The sequence below is a fragment of the Astatotilapia calliptera genome, chromosome 18 (genome assembly GCF_964374335.1).
Source record: "Astatotilapia calliptera chromosome 18, fAstCal68.1, whole genome shotgun sequence".
NCBI lineage: Eukaryota > Metazoa > Chordata > Actinopteri > Cichliformes > Cichlidae > Astatotilapia > Astatotilapia calliptera.
In genome coordinates, this window is record NC_137439.1 from 10280452 (window position 1) to 10306824 (window position 26373).

The 26373-nt window shown below is 39.5% G+C and overlaps 1 protein-coding gene across 1 annotated transcript; it reads left to right on the top strand.

The window, feature by feature from the left end:
* Positions 1-26354, top strand: LOC113010768 (uncharacterized). The gene is made up of 33 exons (XM_080293176.1): positions 1-98; positions 1748-1800; positions 2316-2342; positions 2428-2496; positions 3426-3479; positions 3623-3703; positions 3866-3928; positions 4010-4075; positions 5261-5329; positions 5409-5459; positions 7103-7207; positions 7339-7404; positions 10855-10914; positions 11070-11141; positions 11290-11355; positions 11566-11634; positions 11796-11855; positions 12116-12181; positions 16183-16248; positions 16712-16765; positions 16861-16932; positions 17027-17098; positions 17492-17548; positions 17867-17938; positions 18020-18088; positions 18220-18291; positions 18491-18553; positions 18726-18788; positions 19488-19562; positions 19646-19685; positions 20495-20546; positions 20766-21180; positions 22077-26354. The coding sequence occupies exons 2-33, from the start codon at positions 1753-1755 to the stop codon at positions 23703-23705; spliced, it is 3963 nt and encodes a 1320-aa protein (XP_080149302.1). The 5' UTR covers positions 1-98; positions 1748-1752; the 3' UTR covers positions 23706-26354.
* The last annotated feature ends 19 nt before the right edge of the window (positions 26355-26373 follow it).

The window sequence follows — 26373 nt, forward strand, 5'->3', positions numbered from 1 at the left end:
ATGCCCTGACCGTGAAGGAGTCGTCGGTTTGCTCCGCACTGATTTTGTTTATTACAAATTAGATGTCCACGAGTGTCTGCGGCGTCTTCAAACCTCCGGTAGGTGAAACTGCTCAGTGAGACATCGACGGGACTTTCTGTCTGTGTACAAGCTTCTTGTTTATCATTTACAGTTAAATATACGCACAGTGGAAGCTAACCTGCGTTATTTTTGGTTTCCAGTGTTGACACTGTAGTTGGTCAGGTCCTGTAAGCTTACGGTTTATTATTGACTCAAATACATTTCTTCAGTTTTGAGAAGCACTGTGAGTATAAATTGCATGGTTGTATTTGTAATCGGTAGCGTGAAAACAATTCAGTCAGAATATTTGTGATTAATTCCTTAATCGCAACGCCTGGAGCAACTAAAAACTAAACAGTAAGAGCAAATGTTTGTGAGTCAACCCTCGAAAAGTTAAACTTAAAAGCTGCAATAGGAAATGGGGAGCGGGCGTTCAATGAACCGTTAATTTTTTTTTTAGTTTGAACCCTTTTAGAGTAGCTTTGCGTGATTCACAGTTTAGCCTTACTTTACTTTAGCCTTGGTGCAGACCCTCGGTTCATCCTGTATCTGAAACGAGCTCTTTCAGCTCCTCTCCTTTTGAGCTTTCTTTCTTCTGATTGGCTGCCCTTCATGGTCATAAGGTTTGAACAGCAGGTGGGTGGCTTCTGTTCACACAGCCAGAGCTAACACGGCCATATTATTTTTTTAAAAACACTATCTAATATTGAGCACTGAGAACAGTCTTAAGCCTGAGCTTTTGATTCAGAGGATTCTACATATGCTGACCTCATCATTTGAAATAAATATGTTTAATAGAAGCATGCACCACTGTAACAGTATGTACATATGGCTGAAAATATTACTTTTCGTGTTTATTTAAAATTTATATATAGCTGAAATCAAATGCTCTGGAAGAGAGTCAGAGATTAATAACAGATATGATTCAATGCAGAGAGGTCTATTAACACATAGTGAGTGAGAAGGTGACTGGAAAGGAAAAACTCAATGCATCATGGGAATCCCCCGGCAGCCTACATCTATTGCAGCATAACTAAGGGAGGATTCAGGATCACCTGGTCCAGCCCTAACTATATGCTTTAGCAAAAAGGAAAGTTTTAAGCCTAATCTTGAATGTAGAGATAGTGTCTGTCTCCCAAATCCAAGCTGGAAGCTGGTTCCACAGAAGAGGAGCCTGAAAACTGAAGGCTCTCCCTCCCATTCAACTTTTAAATACTCTAGGAACAACAAGGAAGGCACCAGTGTGAGAGCGAAGTGTTCTGATAGGGTGATATGGTACTACAAGGTCATTAAGATAAGATGGGGCCTGATTATTTAAGACCTTGTATGTGAGGAGCAGGATTTTGAATTCAATTCTGGATTTAACAGGAAGCCAATGAAGGGAAGCCAAAACAGGAGAAATATGCTCTCTCTTTCTAGTCCCTGTCAGGACTCTTGCTGCAGCATTTTGGATTAGCTGAAGGCTTTTCAGGGAGTTTTTAGGACATCCTGATAATAATGAATTACAGTAGTTCAGCCTGGAAGTAATAAATGCATGAACTAGTGAATGCAATAAACTGTGGACAAGTCGATATTTGCTGTGCTGAATGGTGGAAGGTGGTCTCTTACTGCTGCTGCTGCTCCCGTTGGCATACAAATGGTGATGCTGCCATCACAAAGAAGTTAAACCCTTTATCTCTCTCTGCAGGCAGGATGGAGGTGTGTATGATGAAACCAGAAGTCAAGAAGAAACCAAAGTCGGTGAGAACATTTACAGTTAACACAGAACAAACACAAGCAATGCACAACCCCAACACATCACCCATACGGTGCTGTAAATGTATATACAGCCTGCAGTGCAGATGTTTTAAGTGTTGAAGTAAATTGAGAGTACTTGCACAAATTAGTCAGTGTACAAGCTGCATTTTACACTGAACAAGTTTTTCTGTAGAATCTTTCAAGCACTTTGCAGGAACGATGCTGGAGGAGTTATTTTGTCTGTGTTTTCAGGTCATCTTAGTGTTTACTGTGTCTTCTAATCCTGGACTGACTTCATCACAAAAAGCTGCACAATATCTTGTTCTTGTTATGGCTGCAAATTGTTATTTATGTATGCTGTATGTCTGAGCTGCTGCAGAGAATATTAGAGACTAATCGCACATCTTGTTAATATTTGCCTAATAGATTACAAGCTAAACCTTTAAACGCCCAAAGCCCAAACAGTACTTAGCATAGCTAACAGCTTCTCTTTTTTTCTCTCTCTTCTCCATTTATAGCCCAAACCTCCTCCGAAGCCCACAGAGGTAGAGTGATAAACACATAAATAAATAATTAAGCTGGTGTTTAAAATAATCACATGCTGTAAATATATTATAAACATATTTTCAGATAAAAAGAAATGAACCACAGAGACCTGAGAAACCCCCTCCTGCTGTTCCTCAGAGACCGACAGATTCTGTAAGTCCTGCGTGTGCACAGAAAATAAAAGATTTCAAATGTATTGACATCAAATGGTTAATGATAATAATACATGCTGACTTATTTGATTTTTCATTGAAATGATGAAGCTAACAGGAGCTGAACTGTTCAAAAACGGCTTCTTCCCGTATGGACGTTAGGTGTGAGATTGTTTTTGAATGGGATGACCTCTGAGTACAAAAGAAATATCTGCTTTATAATTTTGGTCATTTATTAAAAGCCAATAAAGCTTCTTCTGTAATAAAAGAAAAATTTGTCACCTGTATCAATTAGACTTTTACTAACTGATCATTTGATCACATCTGATTTGTTTTAGTCATTTTTAAGATCTTAAATTTTATTATATTTTTTCCTTTGTGTTAATTTTTTTTTTGTGTACATTGTTAATTTTTACCTTATATCGTTTTACTTTATGGGCCATTCTTATTTATTTAAACTATTATGTTATTTTTTTGTTTTTTGGGAAATCTTATCTTATTCAGCCTAAACATTTTTCTTAAGCTGTTTTCACACATGCCTGCCAGCCTTGAACACTGACACAAGTGATGTGAGAACGCAGTCAGATCGTTCATCAGCCGGTCTGTAACCTGCCAGCGCTTGAGCAGAGTCTTTGTGATGTCAGCGATTTGTACCAGTGTGAGATTAGAACAAATAAGTGTCAGGTGAATTCACAGGTAGTGAGTGTCTGCCTGTGAAAAGCACGCAGAGCATTTCCAGTAATCAAAGTTACTCCTGCTTTGCCCTGAATGTGAGAAAGATGAACTTTGAATAATGTTCTGACAGGATTCTCTACAGTTTTGTGTGAAAGTGGCTCTTCAGTCTAAAAAACTGTGTGGTTTCTAAAAATCTGTTTTAAATTGTTCTACTGTACTCATTTATTTCAAACCAGATTTGTATTTTCTCCACAGGAACTGAGTCACACACAATACAGACTGAAAAAAGTCACAGCAGCATACAATGGGGTGTGTACACATTGTGTTGCTTCTCCACTACTGCTGTTTACCACTTACATCATTACAGCTTTCCTTCATTTTCCTACTTCAGATATCTCGCTCATTTGTGTGACCTTTAAAAACAAGTTTACAACTTTTTTTTTCTTTATCAGAACGATGGAAATGTGAAGCAACAACAGACAAAAGATAAACCACCTGAGACGCCCGTGGTCCCACCCAGACCCACAGAGAAGGTACAGCACATTTTCTCAGGGTCAATGTAAAACTATTGTTTTACTGTTTTCTGTTTTCATGTTGAAATGAACATGAGTTTGGAGCTTCTCAGGGTTTCATGTTTCTTTCCTGTTCCATATGTCTTTTGTTATTGTTCCATGTGGGGCATTTTGTGTTTGCAGGAACTGAACGCCCCAACCAGATACAGCCAACGCAGGCCGAGCGCACAGACCAAGGTCACAGAGGTACAAACGCAGCAAAGTACCATCTTCCTCCTCGCTTCTTTTCATAAACTCCCAGATCAAAACCTTCCTCTTTCTTTCCAGAGTGCCAAAGAAACTGAGCAACTTGAAGCTGCTGCGGTTCCCAAAGATGATGCAGACTTCAAACAGGTATTTGAACTGCACCCAATAATGCTCAGCTCAGGCTTAGTTCATGCACAGTACATACAATGTCTTGCTCTTTCTCTACACGTGTGCTTTGTTGTAGGGTAATAACTCAATGCTGACTGGAATATTTCAGTGGAGCCAAAAAGGGAGAGCGCCCACTTTCACTATTAGCAAAGCACCTCCAGCTGTTCAGTGTAAATGCACAGCAGGGCTTTAGACAAGCTTTAACATTTTGTGTTAGCATATCAGGGTGTGTGTGTGTGTGTGTACTTTTGCACTGTTTCAGGCTAATGTATCTACTTGTTGTTTATACTGTTCTGTAAGCAGTGATGCACAACAAGTTGTTTCAAAATTAGTTAATGATGGATGTGGAAGTGGCGAAATCCTATTTTTCATTATATAAATGAATATTTCTTTTAAATTATGATGCCTGTTCCTCCCTAGAAACAATTTCCCCTCCATTTTAATAATCTTGACTCGCCCCTCGTCCTGTCTTCTTGCCAGTCTGGAAACCCTCAAGCAGAGGAATCAGTGTTAGGACTAATAAGGGATGTTTGTTCTGCGTTGAATCTGTGGTAGGTACATTGTAATCGAAACTTTCCCGAAACCCTGTGCAGTAGGGCAAACTAATGTTCATCCACCTGCACAGGTGTGAATGCTGTCTTTGGATAGTCTTGTGGGCTACATTGTAAGGTCTACATAGATTCAACGCAGATGTATAAATGAAACATAAAGCGGCGTCCAGACAAAAAGCGCACATTGTCACACATTGCTTTGTCGTTGATGGTCACTTGCTAGAAAATGTGCCAATTGCCTAAGTAACAATCTTGTGTATTTACCACCTTGCCACAAATGAATCACCAGTGTCCTTCACTCTCATTGGTAGTCGCTTCAGTCGCTCACATCAAAGTTGGGAAAATTTTGAAAATATGAGAATTTGAAGCATTAACAAAAAATAAAAACATAGTCTCTGTATAAACAAAGTACATCACATCATGAGATTAAAAAGTTAAAGATCTCTGCAGCATTTAAATAAATAAGAATAATAATCCAGCCCATTTTGCCAGGTCTCTCCACATATGAGAGCTGCTGTTTGTGACTCTTTCTGAGCCTTTCTGGTCAGCTGAGTAGTCAGAGTTTAGTTTTAATGTGGATTGGTGTGCTGAGCTTTCTTTTTTTCCTACTCAGGGTTACATGACGAATGGAGAGGAAAAGACTGATGACGTCCCAGTCAAACAGGCTCCCGACAGCAAACCGGTATGTGTCATGCGTGTTACCAAGCGCTCCACTGTCAGTGATCTCAGCTGTTTTTGTGACATGTGACTGTGGTTGGCAGGGCGTTCTGAAAGCAGTAATGAAAGGGTTGCAATTCAAGTCATCGCCAAAGGTACGAAGCCCAGCCTGAGCTTTCTGTTAGTGGTGGCTGCTGCGCGTTACTGTCTCTCAAACACTTTGACTGATGGTCGCGGTGGTGTTAACTGCACTGTGTGGGTTTTCTTCACTTTGCCTTGATGTTGCTTTACTTTCAAAAATGATCGAATATTTAATAAGACGATAACACAAAATATATCTTTGGCTGCACAAATTGAAAACAACTTGTTGGTTTAATTTAGCTCTGGTGTTTATAAACACTTTCCTATTTTAACAATCCACCAAGATGTGCAAGCACGTGAAAGTTGGTGCATGAACAGTGTTGGCAAGGTTACTTTTAAAATGTATTCCACTACAGATTACAGAATACATGCCCCAAAATGTATTTAGTAACGTATTCCGTTACGTAGGTATTCTGAATACTTTGGATTACTTAATATATTATCGTGCTTTTTACAACTACATGAATGTACTATTGCTGTGTGATTTATTACTTTTACTGAAGGTTGCTCGCCATACCAATACTAACTAGATTTTTAAATCTTAATATAAAATGAGTAACAGTAGGGTGGACATTAGGTAAGGCTGCACTTTTAGCAGCGATCTCGTATAGAAAACTATTCCCCGCGTATATAAAACAGGTCTGCGGCTCCGAACCGTAGTAAAGGGACCTCTGGCTAATACGTCGGGTTCCGTGTTGGGCTCGTAGCCGAAAACTAGCTTTACTTTGTTGTCTGGGTCAACTTTGCTAGCGAGAGACAAAGAGCGGCGTTGAAAGGCTGCTCCAACGGAACCTTCGAGTCTTAATAGCTTACTTACAACTGGGCTCGTCAGGCACTCTTTTTGGCTGCAGTGGTTATTATTATATTTACATGCTCCCATCTCCCGTTTCTGGTCGGTCACAACTCTTACTGTTCGACTCTCCTTTTTCTCCCTCCTCGCGCTCACAGACACATAATGGGTATGGCAGTCCATTCTCCCTGCAGCACTACACTGCCCATGAGGCTACATTCTTTAGGGCTATGCCTGTAAAACTCTGCCTATTGCCTTCATATTAAATCATTTTTTAAATAATAATTTTAAAAAATATTTCTTCATGTGATTATGCGGGCTGCAAGTCGAGGTGACATGGGCCCTGAGATTGAGACACAGGCATTAGAGCCTCTTAATGCGTGTTTTGTTCGGGTTTCCACCGGCGTGGAATTACCAAAAAGGGCACAGCCTAACATATGAAACAGGAAAATAATCCATTTATTTCAACAAAGTAACTGTATTCTGAATACTACCTTTTTAAACGGTAACTGTAACGGAATACAGTCACTCATATTTTGTATTTTAAATACGTAACAGTTGTACATGTATACTCCCCAACACTGTGCATAAAATCACACTTCCTGTCTTTAACATGTTTTTTGGGGTCTACTTTGTTTACTGCCTACTAAGTTTTCACATGACGTCACTTCATTTGTAACTTTGTTGAGAGCCGCATTTGCCTGTTACAATACTTTGTTTTGGTTAATGACCAACTTGTTTCATATGTAAAGAAATTGTAGATGTTGGCGCCCGTGCTTTAGGGTATAGCCACATTTGTTTTTGTGGGGGGGGGTTTTTTGCGTCTTGTTTTTTGTTTATCAATCACATTGTTGACTCTTTTTTCAGGCCAGCAGAAAGCAGAGTCCAGATTCTAGCACAGAAGAAGTGGCCTCAGAAAACCAACAATCTGTAGAGAAAATCAAGCAAGAAAAAACCGCAGAACCCAAACAGGTACAAACTGATAAAAGAATATTAAAAGTAAAGTTCTGCTTTTCCATTTAAAACGCACACATTATATGATTAGTGTGTAGACTTAATGTTGGATAATTTTTTTTGACTCTTTTTTTCTTGTTTGCTCTCAGGTCAGTAAAGCCGTCAGTGATGCTGAAGAAGGAGAAGAAGAGGCGAAAACATCAGAAACGTCCCATGTAAGTTTTGTTGCAGTGGCATTAGCATTGGGGAGAAACTCCACAGGAGGAAAGAGGCAAAGATGCCATCATTTAAACACAAAGCTCTAATTCTGTGTATGTATTTAGATCCTGTTCATAAGCCGTACAGCAGCAGTCTGGAGTAACTTTGAATTAATTTTGCTGCTGTGTTTATGCCAAAAGAAAACAAACAAACATTCCTTTCCAGGGAAAGAGAGGTTTCTTCTCTGGTATCCTTAAAAACAAACAAAAAAAATCACCAAATGAGATGTCAGCACAAGTGAGTGTGCACTATTTCTTAAATAATAAAATGATGTAAAATGTAGAAATAAAAATGTTCTTCTGCTTCCCTGGCCACTGTGTCTGTGGGGATGGTGTTTGCTCTGTGTTCTAGCATCCTGATGATACCAGGTTTGTGCTCCAGTGGATGATGAGAGTCAAACCTTAAATACTGATCCATATGTGTAGGTTTACGGTATACGTCAACTTTTAAATGTCCCCCATTACTGATAGAAATCTCACAGTCTAAGAGGCTAACCTGCCACTTTTCATATCCTCCCTGGTGAATTTGATGTGTTGGTCCACCGAGTCAATGTGATCCGTGAATTGTGGTACATCCTGAGATTTGATTTTCACCCAGACAATCAAATCTCAGGATCAGGAGGGGTATAGGGCTCACACAAATGCACTCTTTATTAAGACGCAAGCTATAAAATTCCAGGATCTGGTAAAGTTTAAAACAGTGCACATAATATATAAAGCAAGGAAAGGGATGCTCCCAGTCGAAATAAGTAAATGGTTCTTAGAGAGAGAAGGGAGGTATAATTTTAGAGGGAAGTGGAATTTAAAAATACAAAGAGTAAGAACAACTTTTAAAAGGATGTCTATTTCAATAGCGGGAGTTAAATTCTGGAATGAGTTAAAAGAAGAAATGAAGGTCAGTAGTAGAGATGGCACGATACCACTTTTTAATGTCCGATACCGATTCCGATATCATAAATTTGGATATCTGCCGATACCGATATGAATCCGATATAGCGTATTTTGTAATCAATAAAACTGTTTTTTTATAAATATATTGCTGCATTTTGTATAAGTTCATACTCAAGTTTTAAAAAACAAGAGATTGAAGCTATTCTGTTATACCTGTATGCAAAAAATGCACTCCATTTTATAGTTCAGCAACACTGATCAATCTAATAAATTTAAACCTACACCATCCTCCCTATTCTGGTATTTTAAAGAGTACTTAGTGGATATATTAAGCAACCTAACTAATAGGGTTGCCAACTCCCAGCAAAAATATTAGGGAACCACCCCCCGCCCTTAATCGATGTAATCAACTTTAATTTAATGCAAGTGTAAAACAAATGCACAGAAATCAATTATTTTTCTTCAATATTTAAATAGATTCAACATCTTGCTTCAACAGAATTGCAGACTGCACAGATGGTACCTTTCCAAAGGAAAAAGTACTATAGCTTACTAGGGTGTATATTAGACTTATTAGTTACTATATACAATAATGGATTTCTATACATTTAATCAGATGACCACTTTTGTTGTAAGATTCAGATAATTATTTATTCAAAGTTTTTAAATGACATAACAAAGAAAAGTATTTCTTTGTGCCCCCCTCTCCCTGTTAGTGCCCTACCTGGCCCCTGACAAAGCTTTGCTAGACCCGCCCCTGCACAGTTACCAGCCGTCAGCTACTTAGAAAAGGATCTTGGTGTTATTTGTCTCTCAGAAACAGTTCATAACTTCCCTTCAACTCATTCATGTCACCTAAAAGGTAAACCTGTTTCTCCATCACCTGCTCAGCTCTGACGATTCAGTAAGGACATCTCCTGGATTCATCTTCATGTTTCCCTCTCACCACATATCCAAACAGATATCATGACCAGCAGCTTTTACAGCTGTGGCCCCAGCAAACCTCAGCTGATACTAGAAAGTAATGTTAAATACATTCTAACAACAGCTTTTCACGCTTAAACATGCCGCTGGTCTCCTCTTTCTAGCGCAAAGTGGGCGATAAACAAACAAGAAAGACGGGACTTGCGGCAGAAAAGCCGATCAGCTGATGATTGATCAGTTTCATGTTTGAAGTAATAACAGGAGAGGAAGGGGGAGGGAATGAGAGAAGTAGATGCAACTGCGCAGCAAAGACAGAATAACTCCAGCTTTGTGTCTATTTTTTAATTCTAGCTGAAGTATGGGACAAATCGCTTCCTTTTCACCTCAATATGGAACTCCGATGGCCAGTCCAGCTGTGGCTCAATATATCAGTTGTTAAGCTTAACGTGGAAATACTATGCAAACATTCAGGGATGAACTTACACACTTGCTTTACTTCTCTGGGATAGTTTTCGCCGAGATGAAATGCCGCAGTTAGGAAGCACGTACGAGGCTCCAAATGCTCCAACAGACCGCCAAACAGCCGCTCTATCACGTGACACATACTGCTCCGATGCGCCGATCTGGGTTACGCCAAGTAGCGCGTTTTGTGAGGTGATTTTGTGATACTTCGGATCGGATTACATTTTTTATTTCTCTCCGATATCCGATCCAGTAATTTAGGTCCGTATCGGACCGATACCGATACGTAATATCGGATCGGTCCATCTCTAGTCAGTAGTGATATAAACCAGTTTAAAATAAAACTCAAAAAATACATTTTAAATAAGTAAAAGAATGAAGAAAATGCAATTAACCCAAGACAGCAGTCAAAGTGATGTTTATTTTCCTTTGCAAAATAGTAAATCTAAACATAGTTTTAGTCGAATGTGAGAAAAGTTGAAACCATTGTATACGTTTTTCTTGTTTAAATTTAGATGACGAGGAAATGATTAAGATGTAAACCTGAGGGGGTCGGGCTAAATAAATACATACTTCTGCCTACTCCTTTTCAAACAACTGCATGGAATGATATTATGAAATGTTGGTGAATGTATATGTTTGAAATAAAAATGAACTGAACTGAACAGGTGTCATCCACATACCTAAACTAATGACTTGGTGATGTTCCAGGGTAGGATAACAAAGCCCTCTTTTCCATTTTTTCCATGTACAAGTTGGCCACAATGGGTGAAACTGGGGAACCCATGGCACACCCATTTTTCTGTCTGTAGTACTGACCCTTGCATGTGAAATAGGTGGAATGAAGACACAAACACATTTGGTCGGTCCTGAGAGTGGTCCTGTTGCTGAGGTTGGGGTCCTGTAATCTCCTATGAACCACCTCCAACGTTTTAGTGACTGTTTCCCCAGATGAAACAATCAGACCATTGTTTCATCTGGGGAAACAGGCAGTTAGCCGAGACTGAAGAAGTCATTTGGATGAGTGGCGAAATGTTTCTCCCACTGAAAATGCTGAGTCCAGAATCAACTTTTTGGATAATATTAGTGTTATTATCTTTTTTAAAATCTGAAATCATTTTGGTGTTTCAGGAGAATCTGAGTTCTCACAGTGACCTTTCTGCCAGCAGCGACAGCCTGTCTGAAAACAAGGTGAGGCCCTGTAGCTGCTGTAGTGGCAGCAGAGATAATGTTATCTGGAATTACAGTGTACACATACAGCTCAGTGGTATATTTACCTGCAAAATTAGTTGTCTGACTTTGGGTAGAATAACCGAGCATGAGCATGCTGTTCGTGTCTGTTTCAGGAAAAAAAACAATGGTACAGTGGGATGTTAAAGAAGAGGTGGAAACCAACAGAAAGTCTTCAAAATGATCAGGTAGAATCATCAAAAATACACATAAAACATACCAGATTATATGCACATGTATTGCGTAACTAGTCACACAAAAGACATAAGCTCGCATGATTAGGTTACTGCTTCCATCACCTGATAATCAAATTGCACGCTCTTATTTTTTGGGCAGGACAATAAAGCAGACAGTAATTCTGAAGACCTAGAAGAAGAGGAGAAAACATCAGAGATGTCTCATGTAAGTTTTCTTATCTTTAGCAAATGAGGAAATTCTCTTGCACAAGAGGATAGAGGCCGAGGGAGGGAGTTAGACAAGCTGCCATGGAGTTGTTTTTGTTCGGAAGCTCTAATTTTGTACATGCGTTTAGATCATCAATATCAATTCTCTTGTGTTTGTGGAAAGATGGAGATGTGTGGTCATCATCATGTTTTATCTAATCTATCTTAGGAAAAGGAAAGCTACTTGTTTGGTTTCCTTAAAAAGCCAAAAAAACCAGCCGCTGAGACGCCAACGCAGGTGAGCTTGCAACAGAACTGTTCAAAATAACAATTTAAATTGTTAAAATAATGGTTTAACTTTTAGGAGAACTTATTTGCCTTAGAAATACGTGGACAGAAACATTAATTTTAGTTTATCGGTATATTTTTTTTCCCTCTCAAATGACTTTGGTGTTTCAGGAGAATCTGAGTGCCCACAGTGAGCTTTCTGCCAGCAGCGACAGCCTGTCTAAAAACAAGGTGAGGTCCAGCAGCTGCTGTAGTGGCAGCAGAGATAACGTCACGTGGAATTTTAATGTACACACAGAGATCTGTGATAAATGAGCACGAGCATACTGTTCCTGTTTGTCTCAGGGAAAAAAAACTACGATACGCTGGGATGTTAAAGAAGTTGCCGAAACAAGCCAAAGCTGAAAGTGATCAGTTAGAAAATCTGATAAAACATTCCCTGACTCCCATGATGTTTTTCATAACTACTTAAACAAAAAATTTTGTTTCAGGACCAGCAGTCCCTGCATGGTGACTTACCCAACTCCAATGATGATCTGACTGTAGCCCAGTCAAAGGTGAGGATCATTTAATATTATCTTGATGTAATTCCAATTAATTGTTCTGATGTCACCAAGAAAAGATAATTTTTTTTCCCAAAACTCCTGGAGAAGGGATGCCCGGCAGGGGTTGTGTAAACCGCTGAAATTATTAAATGACAGGCTCTCAATAACTAGTGTGCATTTGGGGAGGCCACCCAGATACATTTGCGGACTTATTTTTATCTATTTCTAGTCTGTATTAGAAAATAAAAAGTGCGGAACAGTCGTCCATCTCTAATTTTAAAAGTTCAGTCACTACTTACTTTTCCAACCTACCCCCATCTCTTATGTTCCAGACTAGTTTTTACTGTGGCAGTGCAAATATCATTCAGCTTCTTCTCCATAGAGGACCTCATTCCACCATTAAATAGACTCCAGTTCGACCATCTTGGACACGCGGCATGTCCTCATACTGCTCTAGATGTTCGCTGAGAGCTGCAGCACCCATGCAGTCCAAGTTCACCCACGTGACATGAGACTCGCAGGCGAGGCAGCTGAATTACATCATTCTGCTACATCATGAAATACACAACAGTTAAAATGTTTGCAGAGGAGAAACTTAAAAGTGGCTTTTTAAAAATGTATTTCAGAGTCAGTCTTTTGCAGCACTCAAATCCATTCATATGCACATGCAGAAATACTTTTTTTGCACCTTTGGTACATGCACACGCACAAACATCTTAAATCTTACGTCTGTAGGAAAAACATGAACTACTGCAAATATTGGTTTAAGCTGAAGGAAACTCAGGTAGGGTTCATGTGGTGGTCAGTAAAATACTAAAAGGTGTAAAGTGGAGAACATGGGGGGGAAATGGAGTTTATAGTGTATGTGTTAAGATAAGTTAAAAGAGTAAACAGCTCAGTGAAGATAATGGAGGCAAAAGTGTCAACAAAAAAGAGTTTTTAACAAACGTTGGAGGACTTTGTGTTATTATAATATTCATATCTGAAGCCAGAAATCTGAGGGTGATTGAACCAGACACTGCTAACTGACTGATGAAAACGCCAGTTGGTGGTGAAAACCTTTTTCTACTGTGTATAGGAGAAAGGAGGTGGAGCCTAACAGACAGCTACAAGCTACATCTGCCAAGGTTGGCACCAACCTTTAATCAAAGCAGACACACACCCAATAATGCAAACTAGAAGGATTATAAAAGATTTCACACCAGGACTGCTGAGGAGCTCATCCTGTGGTCACACTCAACCATCTCGGACAACAGCAGTCTTTTTTTCTGCTCTGGACAACCGCTGCAAGGTGGAGGGCCACTCTAATCAGACCAGCACCAGCTGTGATCCAAGATGATGGAGCTGGGGTTTGTTAGGATGATAAGAGATTCACAGGCCAGCAGGAGGTTATATTCAGGGGTGCACATAAGTGGTCCGCAGGTGCGCATTCGCTGGCAAAATAAAAGACGCGCATCAGATAAGAAGTTGCAACGCGCGTTTGCGTACATAAGATTTTCTGGAGGAGGACAGACATTTGTTTAGAACTCTTAAAGATGTCGAAGAAGCTCCTTTAAGCAATTACTTTGGTGTTCCTCCACCTCCAAAGAAATGTCAGAAGGAGTCCGAACCGCAAAAGAAGCGCGTATTCTCAGAAAAGTGGTTTGAGGAGGTGAGCTGGCTTCAAACAAATGATGAACGCACAGAGATGTGGTGCAAAATATGCTGTGAAAATCCCACTCTAGCGGACAAAAACAGTGCCTTTTATATGTACGCAAACGCGCCTTACAACTTCTTATCTGGTGCGCGTCTTTTATTTTGACAGCGAATGCGCACCTGCAGACCACTTATGTGCACCCCTGGTTATATTGGAGTAGCAAATAAAGGTTTTACAGAAGAAAGGTTTATGAATGTTAGTGATTATTTAAAGATGCTCCCCACATTTAGAATATAAACTGGTTGAAAACAATGTAAATTAAAGTGAAGTTTATATTTATTACTAAAGAATATAAATTCAGGTACTAGTGTTGCTCACTGGTTGAGCAGGTGCCTATATGCCTGATGGCTGAAATGCAGTGACCTGGGCTCGAGTCCCCTTCCCCGGCTCTCTCTCACCCTGTCAAAAAAGGCAAAAAGCCCCCAAATAAATATTTACAAAAGAGTATAAATGCAGTGCACAGGAATAAAAAATTGGATCGTGAGAGTGTGCTTCAAGGTAAATTAAAGGATTAGAGAGCAGGCAAAGTGAAGGTAATGGTGGGAAGGTGATAAATGAGAACAATCACTATCTAAACGTCAACACTTTGAAAGGGAGGTGTTTTCTTAAGTTGCAGTGCATTTGACCTCTCAGGTCTACTATAGATAGGCCTTACAGTTTAAGAATTGGTTCCCTGCATTACAGATATGCTATTGGCTAAACGTACCAGAGAAAGCAAAACAGAAATGACAAAGACGCGTTTATTATATTCAGGGACAAGCAGAACTTGACATAGGCAGACTAAAAAAAGCAAAATGTACAGGAAACAATTTTTCTCTTATTTTTCATATTCAGTCATAGTGATACTTTCCTGGTTATACGTATGCATATTTTGGAAGATTTTCTTTTTTGTTTTGTCACTGTGGTGGTATTGCCTAAATACTCTACAACTTCCAGAAGTGCTTTGCTTTGGTCTTTCTGATGAATGCACACATTGGTTAAGCATCACCATGTCAGACACTCCCTTCTGTCTGTCCTCTATTGCTCATCTAATTTACAGTCGTAGGGGGCTGAAGCCTACCCTGGTTGTCACAGGGTGAAAGGAAGGGTGCCATAGACAAATCAAGTCTGTCACCAAGCCAACACACAGAGTTCATGATTTCATGATGAGCTGTTGGCTCAAACAAAAACAAACAAACAAACAAACAAACAAAAAAACCCAACTTCTATGGCAAATCTCTTCATCCGCAACTTTTACTGAAACCGCTAACGAACCAGGTCTTATAATCAAACACCAAGCTACAGAGGAGACGTTGGTTTTTATTGTTCTTTGCTTTTAATTCAGGAGTTGGTGGTAAATACTGAGGCTCAGTTATCTGCCAGCTGTGAGAATGTGAATGACACAACCGTCACAAAGGTACTCGATTTAAAAAACAAAAAAAACCTTCTTCTCCTTTAAAAACAAAACAAAAATCAACTGTAGCTGCGTTAGTCATGTGAACATGAACTGAAACCTGGCCACACACATTAGATCTGATGCAGTGAGTGCAATGAGTCATTTACTGCTTTCAAATATGTGTCATGAAATATTGATACTTATATAATAATCTACATAATTAAAACCTCTGCAGATGTGTCAAAATCTTTATTACAAGTAAAATCTTACAAAGAAAAGACTCTAAAGTACTTACAGTTGAAGTAGTAATTAAGCAGAAAAGGTCCCTTTTTATTTTATAGTGTTTTTTAAATATTAAAGTAAGTCCTAAATACTGTATTTACATATAATTCTTTGGTTTGTTTTACACTTTTTGCAAGAATTCTTTGGACACATCACATCTTATCTTGACAACTGCACATTGAATTGAAATAAAAATTGATTTGACATGTTGACATCCTCGTGGATCCATATTAGTCCACTTCTAAGCAGCCAGTTTCTCAAACTCTCCACCTACCTGCTTGTAGTATACGCTTATGTGAAACTTAACTCAAGGAGTAAAATATTCGGGTGAGGACATTTTGCACACAATGTGTGAACGGTGCTTTTTTATTTTTTATTTTACTAACTTAAATGTGTTTTTAAGAAAATTAAGCAATAACTTTAGATGTCAAATAACTGTAAGGGAGTAGAAGTATAAGAGGAAATTAAAATACTATGCAAGTACACTTCAGTGAGGGTTAAACTTCCGTACAGTACTAGAATAAATCACTGTGACATTGAGGCTTACTGATATCGAAAGTCGGCGTGTTGTCAAGTTCCTGTTTTATTTTCCCTGAGACAATTTTTGCTACTGAATGTTTTAATGAATTTTAAAAAGTAACTTAAATGTGTTTGTTTTAGCAGAAAAAAGGAGGCCTGGCTAAAATTTTAAAAAGATCCGGCAGCATTGACAACCTGTTGGATGAGGTCAGTGTCAGCCCTGCGCAGAGCGATTACATGTTCAGCTTTTTACGTTCAGTGTTTATGCTAAATCAGTAATATTCCTCTTTCACACACGGCATCCCGTGTAATCTTGAAACTGTGTATAAAAGCAGACCTCATACTGAGTTGCTTCATTCTTGTCTTGTTTTTTTATTTGTTTGTCAGATCGTTTCCTTTGTGGGATTTCATGTCGTCACACTTTAACCACTTCCACATCAACATTTTAACTTTGTCTTGGTGCTTGAGTTACCCTTCGTTTTTGTTTTCTCTCTTCTGGATTCCTCAGTTCAACACACTGTTTTATCTCCAATCAATGTTTGGAGATATTGATCCTAATAAAAAGAAAAAGAAGAAGTCATTGTTAGCCATGTTACTTTTCAGACAGACCTTATGAAACTGATGTAGTCTGTACTGTCTGTTAGCAAGATTGTTAATTGTCTGATTTCAGGGGGAAAAACATTTCAGTGAGATGTTCAAGAGAGCTCCAAAACCAGCAGATGAGGTGCAGTGTTGCCCTTTAAATAACTATAATACACTCAAAGATATTCAGTTGTACTTGTGTTGGTCTTTTTTATGCTTTATGTTGTGTTTGTTCAGGAAACAAACGCAGATGAAGAACAGAAATTATCAACCAGCGATGAAAACCTGTCAGAAGCAAACACAGCAACGGTACAGATGTGGACCAGAACATTTGGACAGTCACAGTCATGACCTGTTTCACCCTCATTTATGTCTTTGATTATTTACTGTTCATATATTTCAGGAAAAAACAGGAGGATTGGCAGGATTCTTCAAAAAGTCTCCCAAACCAGCTCCACGCTCTGTCGCTACTCAGGTGCCAAATACATTTGGATTTTTCATGTATTTTTATGCTTTTCAGAGTTAGATGTAGTACATTATCAGAAAATGACTCTTTAAGGCCAAAACTGTACTTCTTCCTTCGCATTTGTCATTACTTCTTACTTCAAAACAAGAATCAAAATGTCATTTATATTTATTTCACTTCTGAAAATATTCCACAGCAGCTCAAACAAGGATGCAAATAATGAAAAATTTAAACAAACACACAAACAAAAGCAGATGTCACACAGCTAATAAAATCTTATTGTCATGTCATCACGCTCAACCAGACCAAAGTTTTGAAAGCACCATCAATCAAAAGACTGTTTTCATCATTTAATACAATAATTTGGACTTTTTTCCTGAATTCACTGCATTTCTTTTCCAGGATCCCCTCTCGAGGCAGCTGTCAGCCAGCTGTGACAGCCTCACAGATGCAGGAAAGGTGAGATTACTACTGAAACTACTGTCAGGATAATCAGGTCGGGAAGTTATCCTTTCTCAGTGTTGTGGAGTTCTACTTGTGGAAATGCAGTGTCTGGTTTAGGCTATTTGTGCTGCTGCATGTAAGACGCAGCACACAGAAATAATATTCTGCTCTGTATTAATAATGTGATGCCAGCAAATCTAAATATAAGTTTAGATGAGAGACTCTGCATCAAAGGTTTTAAACATTATAGTGTAATCTTTACATTTTTGTCCCTGTTTGGTGCACAAAATAAGTGCTAATAGTTTATATAAGACTGTATTTGTCTTTTTAAAGGAGGCGGCTTTGGCAAACAGTCAGCTGTCTGCCAGTAATGACAATCTTTTAGAAGCTTCAAGCACCCCAAAGGTCAGACTTTTGATTTTAACACTGTTTCTGAGGTTTAGCAAATAAATAAATAAATGCCTCATGGTTTTATTTTGTTAACAGGAGAAAAAAGTCGTCTTCTCCGGGATCACTGGGATGTTCAGAAGGACGCCCAAAACTGAGGAGCAACAGGTAGAAATGACATCAATCACATAAAAATCCCAACTTTTTAAGCTTTTTAAGCTAATAATTTGGGCAAGTAACATTTTAGGAAATTTAGCCGATCTCTCTTGAAAATAAATTATTCCTGTTGTCTGCTGCAGGAAGATGAGGACATGGAGGCTCCAGCAGGAGGCGGGCTGAGACGCAAGAGGACCATCAAAAAGAAAAGACGAGTAAGAGCGCATACGAGGAGGAATAAGCACAATCAGTGCGACGTATGCTTTTTACTTCCAGTGTCAGCTGCTGTAGTTGGAGTTCATCAACAATAATCAATGCATATCCAGACGTTTTCTTACATCATTTGAGTTCTCAGTTTTGATGTCAAAGCTCCACTTAAATAAATAAAACATTACTCTTGTTTATTTCTTTCAGGTTGTGTCATTCCGAGTTAAGAAAACTCTTCCTAACATTCCCAAACTTGGCCTGGCTTCTCAGGTACCTGCATCTGTCTGTTGTTATTTTTGTTTTGTTGGCGTTTTTTTTTTTCCACCAGATTTTCCAAAGTTATATTTATTAATAATTAACTTGCAGTCAGTCTGTAAAATGTAAAGTCTTTCAGTGTAGATTATTGTGGTCTATGACAACCATCATCATTTTTCCTCCACAGACTTCAGATGAAATGCCTTGCATTGAGGAAACTCTTGAGTTGCAGGAGATGAGCCCAGCACAGGTCAGCATGATGGCATTAAAGATTTTAAGTTAAAATATTCATTGTGGTTCATGAATGAAATTTTTAAAATTCTCCACTTGATGTTCATATTGTTTAATTTAACCTCCAACCAGAACTATGATTTTCAACTGTCTTTAATTTTCATTTTTCTAAATTTTCACACAAGAAATGTTTGTATAGGATAACCTCTGACTTTTGATGTGGACCTGTCACGTATGTGTTATTATATGTATATCGTAATTTACAATGTGTACACCACCGCAGTAGATTTTAAGCAGAATGTAATATGTGGCTGGAGTTCAGATTATCAGCTTTAATTCACAGGGTTTAACAAAAGTGTTGCATTAACTCACTGAGACTGAGGGGGGAAAAATTAGGAGTGACCGAATCAACAGTCTGGTGGATTCGACTACAATGATCAGCTCAGCAACACCACTGAAGAAAACTGAAGTGCATAATGACAGAATATTTTTCATGGTTTTAAAAAACCCAATATCATAGCATCGAGCCAAGTCGAGAACACTATCAAAGGAAGTAGACACATCACTTTCAAAGACTGCAATCAAGAGACGCCTTCATGAATTCAGTTCAGTTTTATTTATGTACCGCCAGTGCACAACAAAAGCGTCTCAAGGTGCTTAAATTGACAGGAAACTCGCAACAGTGCGACTAACAGCTGTTTTATTATTTGTTTTCCAGGAGAGCACAGTGGAGGTTCAGCCGGTGGAGATGGCTGCTTATCCGACTGAGGAAAACCCAGTCGAAACTGAGCCGGTGAGCCTCAGAGTTTGTGAGTGTTAGTCATTTATGGTATTTGACAGATGAGTTGTCTCTTCATTCAAGCTTCTTGTTTTCAGGAAGAGGATGAGCTTTTGGAGTGGTGGAACACAGTCAAAGGTTAGTGTGGTTTCAACTAGGGCTGTTCGATATAACGATATATATCGGATGATGATATAAAAACGTCTATCGTTTCATTTTACCCTATCGTTTGTTTCGCGGTGTCGCAAAATAAACTGTTTACGGCAATATTTTTTTCATCGTTTTTGATGGTCACTGTAGTGGCTATATTAATTTCTTAAAGTTCTCTCTTTCTCTTATATTTAATATAACCACACTACAGACGGACAAGCGCCTGTTTTTATGCGTTATGGTTAGCAACAACAACGGTAACAGCATCGCGTGTCCGCTTGTTTATTTTCCACAAACCTTTCACAATAAAGCTCAAGATCCCGTTGAGACTTTTCAAAATAAACTGAGTCACGTGAAAGAGCAGATGAGAATTAAAAAAGAGCCGCCAGGTGCTAAAAAATAAACCTTGGACTCAAACGTTAGAACAGGCTTTTCCCTGCAGCACAGAAAAGAAAAGAAAACGGCGGCCTTTACAACTTATGTCTAAAAATGTGTCGTTTCATGCATCGGTTAAAACACTCAACTCCAGCTACATGGCGCGCAGCTGGAAAGACTTCCCGCAAGTCAAGCTGCCCGAGATTCACAGAATTTACAGAAAATGTTACATTTTTGTGATTTATATTGTTATCGGACGATAGAATATCGTCCGATAACGTCTCATCTCATAAATCTCATATCGTCGGGATATGAGAATTTGGTCATATCGCACAGCCCTAGTTTCAACATTTAGGAGAACTATTATATATTTTTTATGTTTTCTGTCTACTCGTTGTATTATTTCTGCTGCTGTTTGCCAGGTTGGAAGGAGTGGAATGAGACTTCTGATTTCCGGGCAGAGGATGAGGAAATGTGAATACAGTTTCTGTTTTTTAATAACTTTACCTTCATGTTTCCAGTAAACATAATATTTGAGATTTTTGCATTTGTTTTTAGGGTATAATTCTTTTTTGATTTGTTGACAACTTTAAGGCTTAAATTTAGCAGTAAATCTAGTCTTAATAATAATAATTACAACTTTATGTGTCAGATTGATAAGCATAATGTTTCATTTTGTGTCTGTTTCTGCAGGGCGATGGAGCAGGCAGCCGACCGCGTCTACATGGCAGCCCGTCTTTTCGTGCGTCTTTTCAACCAGCGCGGGGCGTCCTTACAGCATCGCATCCTGGAGCTTTTGGCTATGGCGGACGCTGCGGATGAGTTCCATAAGAAGACTGTGTCGGCCGCTGTGGGCGGAGGCGTGGCCAGCGTCGCGGGTAGCGTCACCACAATCACAGGCCTCATTCTGGCGCCTTTCACTTTTGGCGCCTCTATTATTGTGACAGCAGTGGGGATCGGTGTGGCGACGGCAGGCAGCATCACGTCAGCGACGGCTAAAATCACAGATACGGTCCACTCCAACATGGACCGTAAGAAGATGGAGAAAATGATCCAGGGCTACCAGGAGGAGATCAAAGTCCTCAGAGAGTGCATGGAGTTTGTGCAGGTGAGGGGATTTTTTCTAAAAGGTTAAGAACAAAGTATTTAAAGCACACTCTCTGAGATCAGAATACATTCCTGAGCCTACTAAAATATGATGGATTTTTTTTGTTTTGTTTTGAAATGCAAAGAAACATGTTGCCTGCCCAAGCTGAAATCTCTTAAGCTTTGCAGTAGTATCACAGATCCCTCAGCAGGTGGCATCATACAGCTCCAAGCTGTGTTGACTTGCAGCACCTGTTATTTCTATGGAGGCAGTAAGCATGTACTTAAATTTCACAGGACTGCAAAGCATCCAATGAAAACCTTATTTTGTATGTGCTATTTATTCACAAGATTATTTACGAGTTTTGTTAAGGTATTAAAATATACTTAAAAGTATTGATTTGGGCTTTTTCAAAGAGGATAAAGTGGCAGCCTTTCTTTCTCAAAGGTTAACGCCTGTGCATGGGTACGCGCTGCTCTGGTCAAGTGCTTATATGGCAGTTTACTGTGACACAATACTACATTACAGCACTGCAACAATGACTGCAGTGTTTTAAATTCCTAGGACTGTAAATCCAGAGTTTTGTATCCCTGAATTTAGACACTCTGAGATGTAATCTAGCCTAGATTCAGTCAGTTAAGTCCATGTTTAACTGATTGTGTATGGTTGGTACTTTATACCCCTTGGCTGTAAAAGGCTGATGGAGTATTGTCGTCACTCTGCTGGTTGGGCAGGAGGGCGGGCAGCGTGGACACCCAACTTTAACACCTAACTTTGGTGAACTCGACCTTTTAAGAAGAAAATAATAATTCTTTTAATAAATGTTAAAAAATGATATCTCAATAATATTTTATCAACAGGTTTGACTTTAAAATCAAATATATCCATCTCTTTATTGTCTCTCTTTTCTGCTGTAGAAAGGTCTTGACACCCTGCAGGAGTGGGATTTTGAGAAATACGCTCAAAGTGCTGCCAAAAAAGCTATGAACCACAACATTAAACACGTGATGAAAGAGGGAGGCCGCGCGGGAAAAGCCCTGATGATCAACACCAACCAGCTCGTCAGCACCGTGCAGGTTTTAGGTAGGGCAGGTGGCATAGCCAAGGCCGCTCAGGCCATCAGCGTCACCACAGGCGTCATGTCGGCACTCTTTTTGGCTTTGGATGTTTTCTTCCTCGCTAAAGACTCTCATGAGCTTCGCAAGGGTGCCAAAACCAAATTTGCCACCAAGATCAGAGAGGTATGTAAAGACCTTCAAGATGGCCTCCTGGAGCTCAACAGGGTGAAGACGCAGCTGCAGAAGACGATGGACGGCATTGAGGTGGAGGAGTTTGAGGAGGTTGAGGAGGTGGAAGTAGAGGTTGAGGACGACTTGGTGTCTAATCCAAAGAAGCTGGCTGAGCTGGAGCAGGAGCTGGACCTCCTGGAGGAGAAAGTGGACAAGAAGGTTGTAGAGGTTGAGAAGAAGGGTAAAGAAATGGAGAAGGAAAATTCAAAAATTAAAAAGGTGAAGAAAGAGGAGAAGAGCATAAAAGAAAAAGATGAGAAGGAGAAAAAGGAGAAGAGCTTGAAAGGAAAAGATGAAGAAAAGGAGAAAAAACAGGAGGACAGTAACGACAAAGACAAAGAGAAATGCAAGTCCAAAGAAAAGATGCCCGATGAGGAAAAAGAGGAGAAAAACAAGGCAAGTGGCAAAACTGCCAAAGAAGTCCTGAAACAACAGTCTCAGAAAGAAAGCAAACAAGACAAAAACACCAAAAACAGAATAACAGCTGGAAATGACAACTGTAATGGTAAGGTCAGCAAGATAAACGATGATATTGGTACAAATAAAACAACAGAGAAAGAGAAACATAAAAGTAGAAAAGAGCAGGAGGAAGTGAAGAGCAGATCAGAGGGCAGCAAAAGTGAGCGAGTGAAACCTGAGAGAGGAAGTGAAAGGAGAAGAAGCAGCAGGGATGATGAAGGAGAAAGGAAGCCACCTGAAAGTACATCTGTAAAAACAGGGGACCGCAGTAAGAGGAGACATAGCAGCAGCAGTGAGAAAGGGGTAGAAAGAGGAGGTGAACATCTAAATAGAGGAACTGGCGAAGAAAGGCAAAGCAGGAAAGGGAGCGAGGAGGATAGAGGAGTGAAGGACTGGAGAGCTGAAATGGCAAAAAATAGAGAAGAAAAGAGACAATGTCAGGAGACTGAGAACAGGAAGGAGTCGCACCAAGATCACGAAATATCATCAACGAAGAGGAGAGGGTCAGAAAGAGAGTTAGGAGGCAGCAGAGAGTATTCAAAGAGGAGCCACCACAAGAGGGAGCACAGGGAGAGGGGAGATGAGAAGCATGGGAGCAGGGTGGAGAGTGCAAGGAGGCAGTTTGAGAGGGCAGGAGGTGAGGGAGGTGACACAAAGGCAAAAAGAAAAGACGATGGAGAGAGTCAGAGGAGTAACAGAGAGAGGAGAGGAAGTGAAAGAGGGAGAGAGCATGAACACAGCCAACCAGGACAACGAGCTCGTGCCAAAGCTCTCCTGCGAGACGGACTGGACATTTAATTCTAACATCTACCGCCTTACCAACAAAAACATACAGTGTGTTACTTCAACAAGAAAATCCACTGCATCTACGGTTTCTCACAGTACTGCAGTAAACCAGTGATAGCTGTGTGTACATGGAGGCGTACATTACAAACAGGAGCAGCAGAAGGCTAACTGAACTCCTTTTAATGACGCAGATACAAGGATGAAACAGTAGCACTACTGGGGTGGGGGGTAGGGGTTGTCCCACTTCTGACCTGATGCTCTGTGAGGAGCTTCAAGTTGAAAGTCAGGACAGTTTGAAAAAGAAGCTGATTTTTGTCATTTGACAATAAGACAGTGATGTAGGAACGCCAGCAGCAGTGTTGTGAGCTGTCCAGAGATGCATTAGAATATCGTCTTGAAATTTTTTAGCATGTTTGGTTTTTGATTTTTGACTCCCAGAACGTCTTGATTACACCTCTTACAAATGTGATGAGTACGGGTGTCTTCATGGGATTTGTGTGATCCACAGATGATAACTCTAATGACTTTGATGCCTTCAGCACGACTGTTGGGTCAAAGGTAAAACTTTATTGTATCAGAGGAAAATTTACCTTCTGCTACTGTGCAGTGCTAAAAATAACTCGACATACAACATATAAATACCCCAATAAAACATGGCAAATGCAAAAACAATAAATAAATAAATAAAATCAACACTAACATCACTTCACATGGAATCAAATCAATTATGACACCTGAGAATACAAGTAAATCTGCTAAATTAGAATTCCAAGTTATCATTAGACAGTTATCAGTAAAAATAATAATAACCAACCGCTGCTAAGCCTTTGGCATACTGACACACTACATAATACAGTGACGATTAGCGTGCTAATGTTTGCAATAGGTTCAAACTCTGAATTTAGTCTCTCTGTTTCACTCATTTGCTTCTCCCTTTGAGTGGGAAAATGTAAGGGGGTCTATCTGCAAACACTGTGAGACACGACACTAAGACTTCCTATGAATCATTGCATTTGGAGGGGCAGATGTTTTAAGGTCCTGCCATACAGTCAACCTGCAGAATGACTCTTGCAAAAGCTTTCAGTGCGTTGTGGCATGGTGGCATGATTAGCAGAAAGTAGTCTACAGGCCATCGGCACTTTCTAGTCGACTAACTAATGCACTAAAATGGATAATAGTAAAAATAAGTAAGGGGAGGTTAATACATTTAAGATGTGGCTGAAGTCACTCTGTAACATTTCTGCAGCTGAATAATAAGCGAATTGTGAATGTGAATGGCTGAATTTGGTGAGTCGGGATGATTTGCAGCCCGTGCTATACCTACCCGTTTTATTTTCCACAGCTTCAGAGACACTACATTTAGATGTTTTATGTATGTTTTGCAATTGCAGTATTTGTATGTGATGGGTTTGTAGCTTAAACCTATTCGCTGGAACGTTCAAGACAATTTAACTACACAGCAAAGCAAGACACGAGTAGGCAAAGTTCTTTATGTTTCTCGTGCACGGGAGAGAACTGGACAAACGCCGTTCCTTCGCTTGACCCCAGTTGCTCTCGTCCGCTCCCCCCGTAACGCTGCTCTTTATTGAGGTTACATGAGTATGCATAGGTTCATTAACATATGACATATGCATACAAACAAAGAGTACCTTGTCTGTGCGTTGTGTGTGTGTGTGTGTGTGTGTGTGTGTGTGTGTGTGTGTGTGTGGTCAGAATGTGACCCCATAAACGACTTCCCTAAACCTGCTGGTCTGGGAGTCCAGCAGTTCATCTAAACAAAAGGCACTTAGACTAAAACAGATATAGATGTGTTTATCCTGCCATGAAACAGTAAGAAGGTATGACCTCTTAATGACCTCTCCCATGCTCTCAGGATGTGGGTGTGAATGCCAGAACAGTCTGGAAGGCACACAGAGTCTTTGCAGACTACTAAGGATCAGACCCCTATCAATATGACATCGATTCTAAACTCTAAGCATATATGAGTAAATATTTCTAAGCATAAATGACAATCAACCATATAAACCTGACAGTATGTAATTGCAGCATTTGTTTAGGCAGATTTAGGTGGGTTAGGTTTAGATGCTCCCTCCTTCCTCTGTTGAACACAATCAACCAAAGTCGGTGATTAAACACAGGATAAATGACAAAAAAACCAGTCATGATTATTACTGACTTCTAACATCATATAACCTTTTTTACATTTATTTAAAATATGTTACACAGTGTCTGTGTTTTTTTTTATTCGTGTATGAAAGTAAAACTTGTATGACTTGTATGTTTTAACAAGGTTTTCTTACAGAAATGCTCCAAATTGTTTTTTATATGACAAAAAAGCCAGTTTGACTTTGAGTCATTAAATTACAAAAGTAAAACACACCCTGGAACTGCGCCAGGCTGATAGAATAATCATGTGATACCTGTTCGTGTTCTTAAAGCTCACCTGTTACAGAGATTTTTCAAACAGAGCACTTTAACCAGGTGTCGCTTCCTCCATGCCCATGCTCTCAGGTTTAATGCCGCTACATTTTAGTGATGGTACTTTGTTTCTGTGTTTTCATCACTGGTGTCTCAGTCTGTGTATAGTCATTGTAATTGTTTTTACATGGGTCTTTTCTACTCCTCTGGGCTTTTCATGAGTAAACAAAAAGAGAAAATGTCTGTTTTGTGTCCTTTCTGC